The following is a 21,441-nucleotide window of genomic DNA, read 5'->3' on the forward strand; positions in this document are numbered from 1 at the left end:
TGACATAAATTAATGCTTTTACAATATAGGTTTTAATCACAATGTTTGACACATTTCATAGATACTTACTTCTGCTCCATAGTGTTCATTGTGCTATGAGATTGCTGCAATAACTGTAGGATAGAAGTCCTTGTAAAATATATTAAAGTCATATTTATAATTTCCTTCCTGAAGCATATTTAATTTGATTTTAAGAACTCCGTCAAGTGAAGATTGTGTATATTTATCACAAGAGCTTTTATTAATTTACTTTACTTTATTTGGTGCTTTTTCCCCGTTTCTCTTGCAGAAAGGAGAAGAATGCAGTTCAGCTTGATGATGAAGGGGGCAGAACTTTTTTACGGGTCCTCATACACCTCATCATGCATGACTATCCCCCATTGCTCTCAGGGGCTCTGCACCTGCTGTTCAAGCACTTCAGCCAGAGAGCAGAAGTTCTGCAAGCATTCAAACAGGTATGGATGGGCTGAGTGTTATCCCAGGAAACTGAATGCAGGGAGCCTTCCTAAAGGCTGTTCTGCTACCTAAATTACTGTTTGTTGCATGACAGTGTTATTTCCTCAGAGGTCAAGTATCAGCAGACTTCTTTGGCCAAATGTGCTGGTATATCTTACAGTTCTGTACCCCCAAGAAATTGTTATTTCTGGCACTGCATCTATTAGGGAAAATGTTGGTCTGTGGTGAGCCTCTCACAGGGATCCCTCAAGGACAGAGCCAGTGCCTCATGGTTGGCAAGCAGTGTCCTCATGTCAGCAGTGAGACTTCTTTGTCTTCAGGACCACTTAGGCTGGGTATTATTATTTTGTTATTCACTTGGTGCTTCTAATTCCAATTCAGGTGTCTTTGCACAGGGCTTCCCTGCCTGATACAGCTATGCCTAAATAGCAGGAAGGCAGGGATAGAACCAAGTCTGTTTTCAGCTTTTATTCTGTCCCTCTGGTAGGGGTGCATGTGCAGGCTCCATGTGGCCATGGATTAGGATGGGGAGATCTGATGTCATGGGGCTGCATGACAGAGATGCCTCTGTTATGTAGCCCTTTAGAACATATGTTGATAAGAACATCTGATGCTTATTTCAGGAGCTGGGTAGCGTGGTGTCTCATCATTATGTAAGGTAGGGAGGTTTCTCTCCTGTGCAAACAGATGAATGTTAAAGACCTGAAAAGCTTTTGTTTAATGTTTTTGTTGTGCAGCATAATGGCCTCCCACCAGGTATTTAAAGTTAGGCTGTGCTGGTTAGTTGCATAAATAGCTGTTATTCCCAGGTAAGCAAGGACTGAGTTGCTTAATGTGTTTTTGTGAAGGATGGAAAAGGCTAATGGAGAGATAAACAAAAAAGACTGTAGAGCACATGGAATAAGAATGCCTGCAGTTGAGCAGCATTCATAAATTCTGTAAAATAACAAGGTTTTGCCAAGCCAAGAGAGATTATTATGATGAAAACTTTATATTACAAAATAGTGAATATTTGCCTGGATGTAATGTGGTTTTAAAAACAACATCAGTGTTGTCAATGACCCTAATCTTTTACATGAGTATGATTTCTTAAGTGTGTTTATTAATTTACTGTAAAGATTGCTGATTTTTTTTTGGCATATTATCTTCATTAATAATCTTGGGAGAACAGAGAGAGTTACAAAGAAATAAAATGTGTAGGTCATGCAAAATCAAGAACTACACATAACAGTGAAAAACCCAGATAATTTGAGCAGTACAGGAAAAGAAAAAAATGAGATTAATCTTAATAACTGGCAACCACTCAGATGGTGAGAAATTCCATTAACCTGAAAGTCAGTTTGTCAGCTATATTCACAGAAGTTTTTCTAAGCTGGCCTAATAGTGTGAAAGTCTGTTATTTTTCAATATTTGATTATGGTGGTGTAGGAGATCATTAAAATTGCTAGCCATTCTGACTTTTCTTTGGATGCCCTGATCCCTTGTCATACCATCCTTTTTTTTCCTTCTGAAGTACAGTGCTACAGCAGTAGGAATTTCTAACTATTACTTTAATAGTGTGTAACTGTATTTTATAATGGCATGAGGATCATGATCAGTGCATCAGAGTTCACTCTGCACAGAACTCAAGAGCCTATAAATCTGCCTGTGCTGAAAATGTTTCACAGTGTATTCAAGAAGGTGAGAGGATGTTGTAAATGTTTTAACCATCCTGTTTTGGACAACTACAACCTCTGTCTCTGCTAAAGGTTTTTGATAAATGGGAGCTAAAAGCCTGCATGTGCTGTGTTTGAATTGCACAGCGAAGATTGCACAAGGCACCTGGAAAGAGGCTTAGAATGAGAACTGTCAAGCAAATTACCTGACCATAAGTGCTGGTGCTACTGCTGTAACAGCTTCACAATTTTCTCCATTTCCAGGTTCAGTTGCTGGTGTCCAATCAAGATGTGGATAACTACAAGCAAATCAAAGCTGATCTTGACCAGCTACGTCTGACTGTAGAAAAATCCGAATTGTGGGTTGAGAAGAGCAGCAATTATGAGAGTGGAGAGGTGGGCGACAATCAAACCAAAGGAGGAGAAGAGCCAATGGAAGTGGGTTTAAAGCCTTTGTTGTCAGAATTGTTTGAATACTGATAGGTAGTTTCATGAACAACTGCAAAATTGTAGTCTGGTTAAGCAAAGTGGCAGAGTGAGACTGTGAAGTATTCTGGCTGAGCTTTAGGAACTGACAGAAAAGGAAAGAACATCTCTGTTGTCAGTGTATTCAGTATTCTCTCCTGATGCTTTCAGGAGATGCCTTCCTTTCTGGGTACAAGCCACAGTGTGCAGCAGCATCCTGAAAATACTCTGGGAATTGCGTGCTGGCAGTTGGGTTGCTTGCTGGAAGAAAAGAGGAGTGGACAGTATCCTGCAAATAAGGGAGAGGAGGACAGTCAAACCCATGTTTGCAAACATCACAAGTAATTCCACTCTTCATCACACAAGACTGACCTAAGAATGTTGAGATTTTGTAGGTGAACTAATGTTTTAGTTTCTTTGGCCCTTGTCATACCACTTTCTCAGGATATACTCTGATTGGATGTAGAATTTGAATCTAGGGCTGTGAAGACTTCTTTTTTTTAAATTTTTTTTTTTTTTTTTTTTTTAATTTCTTCCACTCTTCATCACACAAGACTGACCTAACTAATGTTTTAGTTTCTTTGGCCCTTGTGTAGAGACTTTCTCAGGATATACTCTGATTGGATGTAGAATTTGAATCTAGGGCTGTTGAAAGTTTTTTTTTTTTTTTTTTTTTTTTTTTTTTTTTTTTTTTTTTTTTGATTTCATTGTTTGGATTTTTAAAGTTTTGCTTTTCAGTGCAAACTGAAATCACAATTTAATCATTTATCTCCAGCATGAGCTTTTAAGAAAACACAAAGTGTTGCTGTGAGGTTTGTGCCATAAGAGTAGATAAAGCAGGCTTTTCCACCAGTATTTATTCCCACTTTTCCCTTTTCATCAGAGGAGGTGGGAGAGATGAATAACTGTGATTTCTGACACAGCATTTTCCTTGTTCTCTTTCCTGGTGCCAAGAAAGGTGGGTAAGGAAGCTCCCAGGGAAGTAGGAAGCCAAGTAGAGGTTATACAGCATTGTGGAGGCCCACATTAGGAAAAAAAGCTGGAGCCATGGAGAAGAGAGATGATGCTTGCAAATATCTGTGACGCACACATGGCCTTTTAGATGGGGAAACAAATTTTTGGTAGCTTCATGCAGGGGCAAATCCAACACTTCAAGTAAGAATCCCAAATTCTTGCAACAGTGTAGGTCCTACCCTTTCTCTGATCTATCTTAGGTGATGTTCTGATACCACATCTTTAGTGGTGTCAAAATTAGGGAGGAATCTGGAGTTGAAGCTTAAGTATGTGGTATTTCTTTCTTTCTTTCCTCAAGCACAGCTCTGGTAGGAAAGAAAATGTTCCTTTATGTATTTAATGAATTGAAAAGGTAATGAGGAAATAGAAAATATAATTGTGTCAGGATTGCAAACTTTTTTAGCTATACTACATTTTTAAAGTGTAATTTATTCCTATGGATAGCCTTGATAGCAAGGAAACTCCAGGAAAAGGGGGCAAAACAATGTGTTTGAAACAGAGGCACCTCTCAATGAGATATTTTGAGTGTTTTTTTCCCATGAGGTATCTGTGGGTCTGTATGGATTAGCAGTGCTTCAGTAGATGCACAGTATTATCTCTGGCAGATCAGAGAGATTATTGTATCAGAGCAGTAATAGGTAATCTGCTGGTTAGATCATCTGCTGGTAATTCCCCGAGAGCTATGCCAGCTTACAATAGCTCAGAATCTTGTCCATCTTTTGTTTTCCCCTGCTAAATTCTCCTTTAACAGTGAAGAGGTGTTTTTACCTGGCAAAAAAGTAGCATTAGGTAGTCAGTACTCTCTTTGAGGTCTTAAATCAGATGTAGGAGGTATGATGTTGGGCATAATCTGCAATGTGTGAAGCAGGTGGCTAGCTTTAAGCAGACAAAAATCCCACGAGATCCATGCTTTCTTGGAATGGATACTGGGTATTCAGAGCTGGATGAACCTCTAGGTCTTTAGGGAATATGCCTCATTTGCCTGTGTTTATTTTTTCCCAAACAACATTAAAGTGTGCACAAGGACTTAAATGACATTCCAGAACACTCTTACCCAAGTTAAACCCAAGTTTCTGTTGTCACATGAAGCCTGTTGAAAGATGTACATAAAAGTTTAAAAATATCAAATTTTTTTTTGTCTGAGTCTTCCTAGGTAATTATTTTTCACCTTACTGTCATAACCTGTGGGCCTTTTTAAGTCATATGACTCCAGAACAGGATTTGTAGAAAAAAGGCCTTGCTCTTATAAAAGTATCCAGAGTTCTCTACAGGAAAAATGGCAAATCTTGTATCCATGCAGGACTGTCTGGGCAGGGACTGGAGATCAGAGTTGGAAAGAGTACTTGGAGTTATGTCAGACATAGATGATACACCAACAGGCTTAGGAAGAAATGCTGAAATTGAGCTCACATAAGAGCCATGCTTGAGAAGGTGAAATCAGATAAAGCCTGCTCACTTGGTTCTCTCTAGGAAGGGTGTTCTGGGTCTGTGTAGATACCACAGACCATGGAAAGTGTGATTTTTATTGTCTTGTCCCTGGAGGATGCTTTGGTGGTGTAGCACCAGAAACACAGCTCTGAGGAAGAGAAACAGGCTCAGTGAAAGGACTTAAAGGTGAAGCTGGAAGGGAGTGCAGTGGCATTATGGAGTTCCTCATCTTTTCCATCTGCTGAGAAAGTTCACCGAGGTTTCAAGTGGTCTAAACTTTCAGCACCTATAAGCATCTGGTGTTCCCTTACTTCCTATCTTTTCTGGTCTGTGGCACCTTGCTTTGGTTCTGGGAATGTTTGAACAAACATCACATAAAGGTTGAGGTTGTGAACTGAGAATTCTGTGAATGTCCCTCATTCCCCTGTTGGAGCCTGTGGAGAGCAAAACTGTGCCTTGACACTGCAAGGCACTGACATGTGCCTTGCACTGCTGTCGTGCTGGGATCAGAGAGACTGCTCAGACTGAATGCTGGAATCTGAGTCTCCAGTGGCAGCTAGCAAAAAAGGATCTGAGACTGATGCAGAGGGTTATTCCAGGAATTTTATGGGTAGAGGGAGTAGTCTCTTTCAGAAAATACTATTTCCTTAAGATGGAGTACTCAAGTGAGAACCTTTCTCCTTGAGATCTCTATGCCTGCCTGTCCCCTGTAGAAAAGTGTGACAGGGAATGTCTATCATGGGGCATAATGAGGCCAGATCTGCAACTGAGTGTCTTTGATATCCCAGTGGTGTGATTATCTCTTGGTAACTACATCCCTGGCATATTCTTATAGCTTCAATAAACAATTGTTTATTTTGTTAAAAGAAAGGATAGATTCGGCAGTTTAATGCTGATCAGCACTTCCAGATAAGACATACAGTTCACATGGATTATAAAACTACTTTGATGAAGGAAGAATGCTGATAAAACTAACAGGTAAATTAATCTTGGTTAACCCACAATACCAGAATGGAGGAGGATGGTTATAGGAAAAGCCTGAAACATCTCCCAAAGTATTGATTCAAACAGCTAGGGAGATGGCAGCCTGCATACTAACAAATCTAACCAAATAAAATCTACTGTTATTACATAGATCAGCACTGAACAACAGTGCTGACACTCTTGTAAACAGCTTCCACGGCCAAGTGGTGCAGCTGTTCTTACCTCACTGGAAATTAGGACCCGATGGGATTTATAGAACTCCTGAACTTCATCATCATCTAAGAAAGTTCAGAGAGAGGTTTCAGGACATATAAACATTCAGCTTGGCATGCATATGTTTGTTTTAGTGTATTTCTCTTTTCTAAAACAGTAGGAAGTTTGAGGACACAATGAAACTCAGAAGTGCACCTGTTTCTTCTTTTTTTTTAAATGCGGTTATACTGGTTTACATCCTTGTGGTCATACTGTGAGTCAGTCTCAAGATCTGATAGATTTTTTTCTTCATGCTTTATAGTGTCAGCATCTAAAGTCCAATATTTCAATTTATTTTTGTTTCCTGTTAAGAAAGGCTTGCCACAACTGACAGCAGAAAAACCCCCAACAAGTACTTGTGCATATGTTGTCCCGTATTTTGATTGAGAGATAGGCATGGAAATGTGTGTGGGTGTTGGCAGTTCCTTGCTTGATTTCTCTTATTTATCATGCCCAGCTGGGGCTTTCCAGGAGCCAGGGCCCAGAGCATACAGTGTCATGACTTGATGGTGCAGTTTAACATATGGTTCCTATTTGTTTTAAAATCTTTTCCTGCATCATCCAGAGATACAGGCAGAAGCATCCCCTTTGTGGGAGGAACGTCTCTAATTTCCACATGCTGCTTGTTTCTGTTGAAAACTCCAACCTGCTTAACTGCAGAGGTTGTCTTAGCTCTTTCTCCAGATTTTTAGTGTTCACACACAGATTTTGTAATCTTTCCATCTGCAAATACAGATTTTTGGAACATTTGGTCACTACTGAAATACACTTTTGCTACATCTCCTCACAGTATTTAAATTCCTTGGACTTCCATAGTCTGTGATTTAGGGACATACTCTTTCAGAATGATCAGAAACATGAAGACATAGAGTGATTGCCTCAAATTACAATGGAAATGTGAATCAGAGGAAGAACTTGAATGTAAATCTTGTCACTCACTGGATAAAGAATAAATGATTCTGTCTTTATTATCTGTGTTACATCAATTCCTTATGAGCTGCTGTAATACTTTGTCACTTGCTGCTATTAAATACAATTAATTCACATTGAGGAAATTGCAATAAATTTCCACTTGTCATGTGTTCTTTATTACAGGAATCAAACATTTTGAGCCCAATACAGGATGGGACCAAAAAACCCCAGATAGACAGCATTAAAAGCAATAACTACAATATTGTTAAAGAGGTTAGTTTATCTGTCAAGAAACTTGCTTGACATACCTGTATGATTAGTAGATTTAGTAATTATTATTAAATAAAGTGTCTTTGTTTGGTTTTGTGTGACATGACTGGTTTCTTTTCTTGGTTGCATGCTTATTTATTTGTTTGGTTTGTTGTTTTTTTTTTCTTTTATAATTTATAGATTTTGATTCGACTAAGCAAACTTTGTGTTCAGAACAAAAAATGTCGGAATCAACAGCAGCGTTTACTGAAAAATATGGGCGCCCACCTGGTGGTCTTGGACCTTCTGCAGATCCCCTATGAAAAGGTTATTTTCCTAATTTTAGTGGTAGAGAACACAAAATCAAGGAAGGGAAAGGCCTTGGCAGGCCCAAGAATCAATGGGCTGTGGTACAAACATGAACTGATGATGTCATTTTCTACCTTCAGAATAGTGAGTTTGGGCTCAGTATGGGCTCACAGCTGCCTGCACAGTTTTATTTAAAATTTAATATTCACTGCCTTGAGTACCTAGATGTCACAGTGCTGTCATTCCTGTACCCATTCCTGAAGTAGGCAAAACTTAGGACCAAAAGCTTTTACAGATCAAATCTGAAATAACTTCTTTGTTTTTATGGTGGACATCTCTAACCTAGTTCCACGTGCTGGGTTTTTTTTTTTTTTTCACAAGATATAGTTATTTGGTATTGATTTGGTGGAATTAAACATACAAATTAAAGAACTAGATAGGCTTTGAAAGAGCACATCTTTCTAGATCTTCTAGGAATCACTGAGAGGAGGTAAAACCTTCGCTGGGCTATGTTTTCCTGTGTGTTATGTTATGGACACTGGGTTCAGCTGTTATCAGTAAAATAGTGCTTGTCCATGCAGGTGGTTCATCAAATCATACTTAGGATACTACATGAGAGGACTATAAAATGGGGATGAAATTAGAGATATATTTGTGTGGGAGTATGTGTATGCACACATGCACACATACATCTGTTTCTATATGTAGCTATAGAAAAACCCAATGTTTGCCAAAGCTTAAAACTAATGCAGAGTGACATTTTTGGTTTGTTTTTCTTTTTTTTTTTTTTTTTTTTTTTTTTTTTTTTTTTTTTTTTTTTTAATCAAGCACCTTAGCACTTTTTAAAACTAGGAAAATATAGCCACACAAGAAGAAATCTTACTTTGATTTTATGCTCCTACCTGTGATTCCCTATGATTTGATTCAGAGTAAGGTACAGCTGCTAATGGACTCCGAAGGAAACTGCATTAGTTACTTTTGCTAGAGGGAGAATTCCTGCCCTATAAAGGCTCAGGATAATTGGTTTATTCTTGGCTGAATTGATGTTGTGTAGTTTTAACAAGTATGTTTAGGTATAACCAGCTGATTTTGTTTGTCCTTACTTCCTGCAGAGTGATGAAAAGATGAATGAAGTTATGAATCTAGCCCACACTTTTCTTCAGAATTTTTGTCGAGGAAATCCTCAGAATCAAGTTCTCCTCCATAAAAATCTCAACTTGTTCTTAACTCCAGGGGTAAGTATTTCACTTGAAATAGAATATGATAATTGGAATTAAATTTGGTTTTGCTGAAACATCCCAGTGCTAAATAAATAATTTCACTAAATTATGCCTCCCCTCCGCTCTCCTCTCTCATTTCCCTTAGTGTTGCTTTTTATGTCATTTGCTTTAATGTTGCCATTTTAAAAGTGGAAAACAAAATCCAAGGAACCTGTGGGGTTTACTGGAAGGACCTGTGAATATGTGTCACATCCTTGTCTTGAACTTGACTCTGATTTTATTCATCCTGACTCACTCACTGATGGACTGTAAAGTCAAGGTAGAAGATACTGTGACTGCTGTCATAAACCTTGTTTAACAACAGAATCATATTCATACATGTTTGTTGATGATATTCCCATTTGATTCAACTAATCTGAAGTCTGATCTTCTATTAAATTATTGTCTTTACAATAGACCTTTTTATCACAATCCCTTTGTATATATTTGTGTGTGTGTTTACAGACATATTCATATAGAATGACAGTTGCTCAGTGGATCCACTGAGCAAAACGTTCTTTTGTTAGAAGGAATTGTGAGTATGAGGATTGCAGGCCCTGGCCTGTGCACTTTTAAGAACATTTGTTCCGTTGTTTTTTATTTATGCTCTTTTGTGACATTAGTGAGCAGCTCGGAGCTGACCACAGTGGGGACCAGAGCCTGGATTCCATCACATCCAATGCTGACACTTAACTTGGGTGCAGTGTGGAACCAGCTTGCACTTGTATTTCTGTTCTTTTGAAGCTGATTTCCTGATCATCCATCCCAGTTATTGAGCTTTTGTGCACATTGTGGAGCAAACTTGACGTGGATAGTTTAGTGTCAGATGACACTAAACAGACACGTATACTTTAGGAGCACACCTGACCCTCAGGAGCCTTTAGTCCAAAGGACCAACCTAGAACAAAAACCCCAAGAATGCACAAAGCCTGGGTGCTATGTCCTCAGCAGAATCCCTTCTTGCTCCAGATTGGTTCCTCTTGTTCCATGCTGTTCACGGATACACAGCCCTAGGCTCCATTTGGAGTTAATGTGGAAAGAGACATTCTCTTTGAGACCATCAGGCTGCACATGCAGGGATTTGCCTGCTGGAAGTGCCTCCTCTGTGAGCCCCAGAGAGAGCCAGAGCAGCTCATCATCTCATCTGGTGGCGTCATTGCAAAGTGTGATGGTGAACGGGGCCAGGGTGGTCTCAGGTGTCTCATATTCTGAAGCCCCTGCAGAGTGCTTTAGCAGTGTAGTGTGTGTGTTTGTGTCTTCACCTTCTACAGGGACACAGGTTTGGTTTATGCCCACTTTAGGACTGTTTGTACTCATAGGGAAGTGTGTAGAAATCCCCTCAAAACTGGAAGCTGGGCTCTCAGATAATTGAAAAGGATTTCTCCAGTTTCCCTTTACCAGTGAGCCTTCCTCTACTCGAGAATCCCATGCCTCCCTCAATCTCAAAGCAGATCTGCTGTGTTCATGAGGCTGGTTTTGATCTGTTTAGCTCCTGGAAGCCGAGACCATGAGGCACATCTTCATGAATAATTACCTCCTGTGCAACGAGATCAGTGAGATGGTGGTGCAGCACTTTGTGCACTGCATTGAGACCCATGGCCGGCATGTGGAGTACCTGCGATTCCTGCAGACCATAGTGAAAGCAGATGGCAAATACGTGAAAAAGTGCCAGGACATGGTAATGACAGAGGTAAGCAAAGGCTTCACAGGTTAATCACTTGAGTATTTTAAGGCTGTTTTTCATGCTCTTGATACCAATGAGATATAATGACATCATCGCTTTGGTATTTTAAGCAGCATCACAAATAATGAATATTTTAGCAGACGTTTTCGGGAGTTTGGTCTAATTTTGTAAGGCCATCTGTATAACTACTAGAAAGAAAACATGAGTGTTAGCATAGTGATACAGAGATGTCTATTTGTAGATGATGTAGCATGGAAATCTCAGAGTTACATAAACCTTCATTTTCCTGTAATGTAATTTAGGATTACTTTTACCCACTGTTATGGCACGGGTTTGCCATACAAGAGGCTCTTACCTCTATGGATTTGTCTAAAGAGTGTTGTAGACCTTTTTTTTTAACATGTAGCAATTCTAAATCCTAGTTTCTGCCCTTTTTTTGGTTTTGTTTTATTTCAGAGCATTTCTGTGAGGGTCAGTAGAGCTACTTTAGCTTTAACTAACTGGATCCAGTAAATTCAACCAAGTGGTTTGTGGAAACATCTTTATGCCAAAAAATTTCCTAGGAAAATACCTAATTGACTTTCTCTGCAATTAGGATTAGCTATATTGTGAGCATGATAAATGAAGTCTTCAACTTGCAGACACTTGCACATTTAACTGTAATTATGTTAACAGTTCCTTGAGATTAGTAAGTGAGTAAAGTTGAATATGGTGAAAAGTCATGGTTGGATTAGAGTCCAAGGAACATTTTTAGTTGCTTTACAAAGTGCTTTTTTTTTGGCTTGGTTTGGTTTTTTTAAGAGGCATCTTCACAAAGAAATCAGAGATAAGCTTTAGTTTTTTGTGGTATGAACAAAATGAAATCCTGCTGAAATTTTATTCCACAGCAACAAGAGGAAAAATTTCTAATTAAGAAAATAAAGCTCCTGCCTACATGGATAACCTTTAATGAAATTCACCTCAACCTTTTCAATTTGACTGAAGTATTTTAACATGCAATATCAATTACAAGCCTTTGATTTACATAATTCAAACACTTCTTGTGCCTTTGTGGTTTTAGATTTTTCTGCTTCCACCAAAGGCTCTTGTAAAGGTTTTTTTTAATCATCAAACAAAATTTTCAGATTTTCTCAATTTCAATATATTTTGGTATTGACTTGTAGCAGCACAAAGTTAAACTGTCATATTACGTTTTCGAGCTGACTCCATGATGAAAGTAGAAATGAACTTGGATACAGCATTCACATCATAAGTCCTGCAGGAATTTCCTAGGGGGAGGGAGCAACCCTATTTTGATGAAATATGGTAAGATACTGATCTGTTTTTTCTAAAAGTAGGAAATTAGAGGTAAGTAATTATGATTTCTTAGAAAAGGATGCTAATTGTGAAACTTGAATGGCACTTGAATAGCAATCCACTCTAAAGGGAACAAATGGTTGGAACTTGCCACCGAGTCGCAACAGTTTCTCTGTAGACAGCTGAGATGTACTTTGTGACCTTAAACAAGTGCTGTAGCTTGTTCCTGTGCCTCCAGATGGGGCACATAAACAATTTACCACAAGACAAGATATAATATGACTGTACAGCTCGCCTCAGCTCCTCCTGCGTTTTGTTTCACCCACAGGAAATGTATTGTACCTAATTCCTATTTACTGGGAGTGAGGGATAATCCTCATATTTACATGTTCTAGAAAATGCATGCAGATGAAGGAGCACCATAGCAAGTGAATACTGTCATAAAATCCATTGGACATCCCCAATCTGTCTGATTCCCTTGTTCTCATCTCCTTGGTCTCCATGTCTGCAATGATGTTTACCAACATTAAAGGGCACTTTTTCTCATTACAAGCAGGCTTTGAGGTTCCTGGAAGAACCCTGCCTGTCAGTGCAAACACTATTACAGAAGGGAAAGCAGAATTTACTTTGGGCCAGATCAATGTGGCAGCAGAGTTTTCTATTACCTGTAGTATTCTGGAGTAATATTTTGCACAGTATCAACAGCTGCTCTAATACTGGACAGCCTTCATTATGTTACCATAGAATTCTAAACTTGCTGAAAATACACTTTAATGGCAGAAAATGCTGCTGGGTTGTTTTGTCCTAAGCTCTCATCCTTTTAAGTTATTTTTTTCTGTACTGTGGATTGTTCAGAAAATGTCTGAAAAGTCGTGGCTATAGAAATACTTTAGAAACCCAAAGATAAATGAGAAATAGGAATTGCAGGAGAGACTGAATTCACAATTCACTCCAGCCAAATGTCAAAGTAAAAATAAGCAAGAAACAGGGAAACCACAAACAGAAATGCTGTGAATTCAAAATTTCAAGTGTTGAAACCCTGGAAATTGTAATGAAATGTTTCTTGACTTTTCATTCTGGGAGACTAATTTCAATTCCTGTTCTTCCTGCTTTTCCATTTCTCAGCGGCTCCAGCAACCTTTATGACTACCCTTGAATTGCGTAAGCTGGGATTTCATGTCACATATGGACTGGAATAGGTCAAGTGCCTAATTCACAAAATAAGTGTGATTTTTGAGCTGCCAGTGTGTCTTCTGTACCAGGAGGGGCTTGTGGGAGCTTATTTCACCCACACTGAGAGTGGATTGTGCTTCAAAGGACAGTGATGGAGAGAGGATTCCAAATAGGGTTAGGGCAAAACTCTTCAGTGAGATGTGCTGAGATGGGGCTGCCAGCATCCAGCACTGCTCTGGATCCTCTTGAGATGAGCAGAGCACTTGTAGCAGAATCAAACATTTATCACATACAGCAGTTTTCTGCTAAATGAAAGTGCTGACGTGACACTGAAAAAGTCATTACCCACCTGCCAAATTTGCACAGGGTGGGAAGAATCTCCTTTTGTTTCCAATACTGAGCAAGGGTGGGGTAAAGGTGGGTTCAATTCTGGGTGAGCCACAGGCTTTTTGTGTGAGGCAGTGTGGAAGATTTAATCTCACTGCACCTCAAGTGCTCATCTATGAAGCAGGGATAATAATGCATCCTGGCCTCCTAGCAGGAGGTGAGGATAATTAATTAACTTCACACAAACATTGAAATGGTAGGAATAATAAGGATGGTATGCTGTCTTAGATAAAGACAGAGCTACACAGAAATTAAACCTCAAATTCACCTTGCATTAGTGCATTCCTTGGTGAGTTATTCCAGATTTGCACTTACATTGGTAAGAGCCGAAGTTTGCCTTGGGTATTGTTTTGACATGTTCATTTGGCAAACTGCATCAGAGTAAATTTTTCATCAGGTTTCACTGTTTGGGTTTTAGCTAGAGATAAAATAATAAATTAAGAAAATCATAGAATAGTTTAGGTTAGAGAAGACCTTTAAAATCATTGAGTCCAAAATGATTGCAGTGCAGGGTGCTCAGAACCTTGTGCTCTCTTTCTCAGCTGATAAATGGTGGTGAAGATGTGCTGATATTCTACAATGACAGAGCATCCTTCCCAGTGCTGCTCCAGATGATGTGTTCCGAGCGAGACCGAGCCGACGAAAGCGGGCCCTTGGCCTATCACATCACTCTGGTGGAGCTGCTGGCCGCCTGCACCGAGGGCAAGAATGTGTACACAGAGATCAAGTGCAATTCACTGCTGCCCCTGGATGATATTGTGAGGGTAGTGACCCATGATGACTGCATTCCTGAGGTACAATTTACAGCAGGAGGAAGCAGACTTAGCATTTTTAGAAAGCAGATAATGTTTTGTTGTTATAATGCACTGACAAGTTGAATATTTGCATAGGGAGTGGGCTGGAAATGGGTGGTGCTTCTTAAGGTGAACAATTGAGAAAGGATAGACAGTATTTATTCCACAGAAAATTCCTTGTCCTTAATGCAGTTTGTCAGCTTTTCAGACACCTTATTTTGGGTTTGTCCAGCCACTGTCAAAGTTTAATGTACTCGTAATTTCTGGCTGAAACTGTGAAGATTCAGCTGAATGCTGGGTTAAGCCAATGTTTTGCCATTGCATGAATTTCTTGGAAATGATAGATAAAATTCTGTCCATGCTGAAGTCAGTGGGAATTTGGGTGAAGTCTCATTTTATTAAACTCAATTGCAGTCCAGCAAATATTTTTATTCCCTGCAGATGAAGGCACAATTCTGCATGTGTTATGCTAAAGTAGGACTGTGATATTATCTGGTGGAAACATGGGGCTCTAAGCAACAGAACTGGGGCCTCCAGGAGTTAAATCTCCCCCTGTACCATGAAAATTGCCCCTGTGATCAAATGATCTTATTACTAAAAAGAAATATGTTTGCTTTGCCCAAAAGTTCCCCTTAACATTAATTTCAACAGATGGTAATTAGGAAAAAAATCCCAAACAAAAGAAACCTAAAGGTCTGATCTGAGTTTTCTCTTCACTGCATTAAACATATGGAACTATCTCTCTCCCTTGACCGTGATAAGAAATTTTCAGTGCAATTGCATATGTTTATATTTAATCTATACATTTTTGGGCACTGGGTATCCATTTTTATGCTGTGCACATGCAGACTTGTCATGCCAGAGAGGAGTCCTAGCATGTCCTCTTCCTAAGCCTTGTGCTGCCATTGCCGCAGTCCCAGTGCGCCACAACCTTTCTCTGCCATTTAGATCCCAGATGCAAGTGCTGCATTAGGATTGTGAAAATACAGGGACTTAAGCCCCAGCTCTGCAAAATACTTTTATTTTATATTTGGCAAGCCTGTCACAAGGCTTCAACCTACCACAGTCAACTGGCAAGTGCAGAGTGTCCTGCATTCTGACAGCCTCTGGCTTTGGAGCCAGGCCTTGCTGGTCTTCATATCAGTTAAATACCAGAATCATTACTGGCTTGTCTTGTGGGGGTTTTGTCATTAGAGTAAGGATGTTTGCAAAACCTTTTCATTTTTCTTCCTGTGGTCTTTCAGTAAACACATTAAGGCATGTGTTGCCCAGCTTCTCCTTAAATATTCAGACTCAAACATGTGCATTATTATGGTTATGAATGTTTGTTAGTACTGGAAGGTTCATCTTTATTGTTCAATATTTTTGCAGATAGAAAACATAATGTTTATTGCTTTTACTGTTCCATTTCATAGTGATTGTGTTTTCACTGTTCCTGCAGGTGAAAATTGCCTATGTTAATTTTGTTAACCACTGTTACGTGGACACTGAAGTGGAAATGAAAGAAATCTATGCCAGTAACCATATCTGGAAACTTTTTGAGAACTTCCTTGTTGATATGGCAAGGGTAAGCTTCACCAGGCGTTAAACATTACAGAATGGTTATGGGTGACAACTGAACTGGCAGTAACAGGGGTTTTTTTGTGAACTTTTATTTTGTTAACTATTTTTATTCAAAGTCAGCAATAGGATAAGTGTGGTTAGTTGGTTTGTTTGTTTAACAAACAGTCATTTCTATGATCTTTATCTTTATCTTTTAAACTGCTAATTACTAGTAGCCTTCTCTTTCTAAAAGGGTATCTTGGAGCCCGTGCCTTTCTCTTGTCTTATGAAGAAATAAATTGGGAGTGTGTACATGGTTGAGAGCCTGTATACATGTTTTGAGAACGTGCATTACATGCCATTATGGTGGTGACTAAAACATCCCCACATCTGTAATCTCTTCCTTTATTCTATTGTTATAGTGAGGATCAGGGATCAAGATCTTCTCTGGCTCGTCTTCCTTCTTTAGTCTCTATTTTGTCTTTCATTCTCCTGTCACTCCATTCTCATTGTGTAATGTGAAAGGCAGGTGTAGAGCTGTGGTCCCTCAGAATACTAATTCAAATATAAATTACAGCTGCAAGTAGACAGGGCACAGTCAATACCACAGGCCTGCCATTCCTGTGGTCCTCAGTGAGCCTCATGGTACTCAACAAGTCAGTACTTGTTGAATTAAATTTTAAGTTACAAGTTGAATTAAGCTTTGTTCCCAGGGATTTTGAAGGCAAAAAACAAGAGCAATCTTATGACTTCCACAGGGATTAAATACAGTAGTAGAGCCATGAGGGGAAGCTAGTGTGATGTAATGATTATAGCCTACACTACACATCATTTTCTAGGAGGTTAATGCTTCTTGTAATTATAAATAATTAAAATATTAATGACAAACAATGGTGTTGCTCTTTTTGCTCAAGAAGTAGAACCATGGCTTTTTGGGTTTTGCCCAGTCCATGGTCCATTACATTTTATAATACTTAAGTTCTCACTCCATGCATTCTTCATTTCATTGAAATGAAGAGAAAAGGTAAAGAATCTCAATTTGGTCCTGCAGCAGACAATGACCCCAAAGTAAGAGCGTGCCACAAAATAATTCCTGTGAGACCTATTAGGAGAAAATACAATTAATTTTGGCTAAAAAAGGAAGGAATGCAAAGACTTATGCTGTACAATAGTTACTGGGATCTGTTCATTTTTTCTGTGAAACAGAAACCTTATATATGGTTGGGTTTTTTTGTTTGTTTGTTTGTTTTTTGGGTTTTTTTTTGGTGTTTGTTTATTTGTTTGTTTTGGTTTTTTTTTTTTTTTTTTGGGGGTGGGTGTGTTTTGGTTTGGTTTTGGGTTTGTTTTGCTGTATTTTTTTTTAACCTTTTTATTTTTCCCTGGGACCAGGTTGAGGCAGGGATGTTTGTGCTCTTTTTTGGTGGTAGCCATTTTCAGCAGTAATTAGTCCTCTACAAACCCTGTTTTCCTGCTTCTTTGTCTCTATGGTTGTTACACAGTGAAAGCTCTCCTGAAGAAAAACAACCTGGGTTGAAAATTAAGATGAGAAACATCCTTGGAGGAGCGTTCTGACTTTTAACCTTACTGGTTTTATCTCAATAAGTATTTTCTTCTATTTAATTCCCTTTCTGGGTTGCCCTTTCCTGACCCTGTGTCCTGACCCTGACTTTCCAGACTATCCCTCCTCCCTAGCCCTTGAACGTGGCCAATTTTCTGTGCCCCTGGGCTAGAAGCAGACAGGTAGAAAGAGGGCTCTGTCCAGGTTTCCTCTCATGGGCCTGGAGACAAACTGCACTGTGCTAAATGCTGGGTTCTTGTCCTGATGCTGGTGACCACTGAGCTTGTTTTCACACACCTCTCTCCTGAGAGAAATTAGACCCCAGGTCTTCAGAGGTGAAGAGGAGAAATGCTGCATTTTGTGTGTGGGTGCTGTTGGCAAAATGCAGGTTTATTCTGCTCTCCTGCAAGTGTGTCAGAAGTTCTCTGGCCTGTCCTGCTCTTCAGCCATGGATAGCTGTATTTTCCAGGTTTTGGAGTGTATTTGTTCAGATGTGCGGCTCTGGGGCCCCAACAGAGCCCAAGCGTTATAAATACATCAGCGCTCTGTAGCTATCAGAACAGTTAGAATGCTGTCAGCATCATGAAAGATGTTATAATAGCTTTCAAAGCATTTAGAAAAAGAGCCCTTTGATCCTCTGTGTTCCAGTGAGCTAAAAGGGATGCTTTTGCATGGGGGAAGGGGAAATGCTTTTCTTTTAGCTGCTACAAATGCCTGTCACTGGGTGAGTTTGTGAGCTTTGAGTCTGTTATTGGAGAGCACCAAGGTGAAAGATGGAGAGTGTTATCCTCAGGTTGGATTCCTTCTGTTTTAGATATATATTTAAAAAAACCAAAACAAAACAAAAACCAGCTGATTTTAAAAATCTATTTCTGGATTGAGGAAGGAAATACTTAGTCCCCAACTGACATTTTCCTTTCAACAACATGATACATTGCAAAGCAGCCATGAGGCAGATCCGTGTATAAACTAGGTTTGCCAAAAGCTGTTGTGCTTTTAAAGACGCCCTGCTTCTACAGCTTCTGCCAACCTACTTTCTGCCGGGTGTGACTTACAGCCTTGTGCTGAGCAAAGTGGGTGCTGCTGAAGGAAAGGCTTCCCTTTCCTGCATGTGGCCCAGCCTGTGTAAGTCAGCAGCTGTAGTCTGAGCAGGATTAAAGACAAGAGCTGAGGATCTGACAGCTGTAAAGTCATCCTCGCTTTCTCTGCAGAATTTTTGAAGTATTATTGAGTTTTGGTCCCAAAGCCTTTAAGGGGTTTTTAAACACTGCTTTCTGAGTCTTCACAGTCTTCATCTCCATTTCAGGTCTTTGTTTTTTTCTTCCCTGGAGGAAGATCTTTCTGTCCCCAAAGGGCTGAGAGATAAGAACAAATGAGAGGATTTCCAAATAACTTCTGCGGTGGGAATTTTTCAGACTGGTGTTTGAATGGAGTGGCATTCCCACATATGGCTCTGCCTTTCAGGCAGCTGAAGGGGAAAGCTTAAAACTGTTCTGGAATTTAGTTTTGGTGATTTCTGCATTCATTGTGCTAGCACAGCACAGCTCCCTGTCTTTCTATTGGGATTGCAAGTGCTGAGCTCAGAGCTACTGGTTCCAGCCAAAATTTGTATGCAGATTAATTAAAAGCAAAAGAACTTCCAGAGATTTTTAGTTCTATGATCTCTTTTTATTTAAAAATATTAAACAAGTTTTGATTATTAACTGAATCATTTACCTTCCGAAGGACTGGGGGCGGTGTCATACTTTCCCAAAACAGAAGGGGTGATAAGTTTGCTGTTTCATTTTAGCCACTCTTGCTTCTGACCAAAATCTTTCCTGGGGTGATAAAAAATGCACTCTCTGGAGGCATGACTGATTTATCTGATACATTTTAGATAAGCAGACAAGCAAATGCCTCAAGATGCCTCATTTGTCTAGGTCTGAAGTCATCTTTGGTTATTCCTCTTCCTACTGCATGACAATGTTTGTGTGCTAGACCCAAGGTGCTTCGGTGTTCCCCTGAGCTCTAGCATCCCCTGAACACAGGTGCTTTTGGATGTCATGTCAGCAGACTTCCTTAAAACATTCCTTGTGAAATTGCTGTCTTGTAGTGACAATGGCAGTGTGTAATTAGAGAGAATCTTTACCCTGTGTGAGATTCAGGTGACGTGGATTATCTCTCTGCTTCTGTCACCAACTTTTCCCTGTGACCTTAAGCAATTCAATCAGCTTCTCTGGGCTCCCCATCCCTGAAGAGATGTAATGGTAAGTGTGTGCCACTCAGGTTTGGGGTTATGTATTAAATGCACAGATGGTAATGACTCCTATCCTGGGAATTTTTGTATATAAAATTCTGCTTTTGCATAGATTCCCTAGAACATTGTAGTCATCTCTGGCTTGCATAGGTGAAAGAGAAAACAACTCTGCCTTCATTTCTTGTTAAACATGACTACAGCTGCTTATTTAAAAGCTGTTGAAGAGGTAGTATGACTACAATCTGTACTACTTGTTTGTCCAGTCTTGCCTTTCTCACTGTTTTTGGCTCTCTGTAGACTCCTTTCATTACTGTGTACACTGACACATGCAAAGTCAACATGACTCTGTATAGATGTTCAAAAGTATTGAAGAGAAATAAAGGAAATACTGAAGGATGTAATTCATACCAGTAATTTTCCCCCTTTCTTTAAGTGTGACATCTTTATGCAGCAACAAACTTTGTGTTGTACCAAAGGGAGTCTTCAGGAACCTTTTGTACAAATCTTCCCACTTCCTCCCACCATTCAATCATCCTTCTGTGCTCCAGAGCTGTCCTGGTATCATCCATTCCCTTCTTTAATTGTTTTAGCTTGGTTTCTGTATTTTCCCCATGTGGCTTCCCAAAAAAATGCTACCTCTCTCCCAGTACCATCCTAAAGCCTCTTGGTATTGAGTGTGCTGTTTCCCTTCCTTCCCTCCTTTTAAACATTTTTCTTGCAAATGAGCTTCACCATTTTGACCCAGTTGTGGTAATTAATTGTTGAGAGAAGCTAAATGTTGTATGAAATCTTTCTAACCTGAGTTGTTTATGTCTCATGTGTCTCTGAAGCATCTTCCAACCAGCCCTGCAATGGGAGGAAAGGTCCATTTTCTTCTTGAATCTGTCTAAATGTCTAAGTGGCATGCAGTGTGCTTATTAAGGGAGATCTTTCCTTCATGGTGTGGGAAAGAAGAGGCAGGCAGCTAGAAAGAACTAGTTCAGAAGAGAAGGGTGGACCTCCAAGAAGAAAGATAAGCTATAATAAATCTAGCTTCAACTCTAACATAGTTCTCTCTGATAGATACTATATAAAAATATTTTGGTTTTACTTTAAGAAATATCAGTAATAAATACAAAATAATGAAGCTTGCTTATTGGGGAGAACTAAATCTCATTGTCTCCTCCTCCTTCCCTGCAGGTTTGTAACACAACCACGGATCGTAAACACGCAGACACGCCTCTGGAGAAATATGTCACTGAGCCTGTCATGAGCATTGTGAGTGGCTTCTTCAATTCACCATTTTCAGATAACAGCACCAGCCTCCAGGTAAGGAGCAGAGACACAGACAAATCAGTTATTCAGATGTTTAATGAGATACCTTCTGCTACCTGCATAGGAATGCTGTCTCTTTTCATCCTCCTTTAATTTCTCTGTCCCCTCTCATGCCACTGACTACCAGCTTAATCCCTCTTTCAAACACTTAATTCTTCATTTTAGTCACTTGCATCTTGAACTAGTAGACAGCTCAATGTGGTCAGAGTTACTTCTGGCTGTTGTGAATTCATTGGAGGGGATGTCCTTGCAGAAAAATCTTTGTGTAAGGGAGATGCTGTGTCCTGTGACAGAAGGGACATACGCCTGAGAATGGGAAAAACTCCTGTGTCCTTATGGTGTGTACTGTGTTTACTTGATATCAGTAGCAATCTAAGGAAAAATTTCATGATTCGGCCTTTTTAGAGGTGCAGCATTGATTTCTGCTCCTGTCAGACCTAAAGATCAAAGAGAATTTAATGGAGACATACCTTG

At 39.5% G+C, this 21,441-nt stretch overlaps 1 protein-coding gene across 1 annotated transcript in view; it reads left to right on the forward strand.

Annotated features, from left to right (window-relative positions):
- ITPR2 (inositol 1,4,5-trisphosphate receptor type 2) overlaps positions 1–21,441 on the forward strand; it is a 244,644-nt gene that overhangs the window by 96,280 nt on the left and 126,923 nt on the right. The window contains exons 25-33 of the mRNA XM_041397170.1: positions 290–455; positions 2,376–2,549; positions 7,350–7,439; positions 7,617–7,742; positions 8,837–8,959; positions 10,473–10,673; positions 14,066–14,317; positions 15,759–15,884; positions 20,833–20,961. Coding sequence (XP_041253104.1) covers positions 290–455; positions 2,376–2,549; positions 7,350–7,439; positions 7,617–7,742; positions 8,837–8,959; positions 10,473–10,673; positions 14,066–14,317; positions 15,759–15,884; positions 20,833–20,961 — 1,387 coding nt within the window. The remainder of the gene's footprint in view (positions 1–289; positions 456–2,375; positions 2,550–7,349; positions 7,440–7,616; positions 7,743–8,836; positions 8,960–10,472; positions 10,674–14,065; positions 14,318–15,758; positions 15,885–20,832; positions 20,962–21,441) is intronic.

Source organism: Onychostruthus taczanowskii, unplaced genomic scaffold (assembly GCF_017590055.1).
Source record: "Onychostruthus taczanowskii isolate IOZ18803 unplaced genomic scaffold, ASM1759005v1 scaffold136, whole genome shotgun sequence".
NCBI lineage: Eukaryota > Metazoa > Chordata > Aves > Passeriformes > Passeridae > Onychostruthus > Onychostruthus taczanowskii.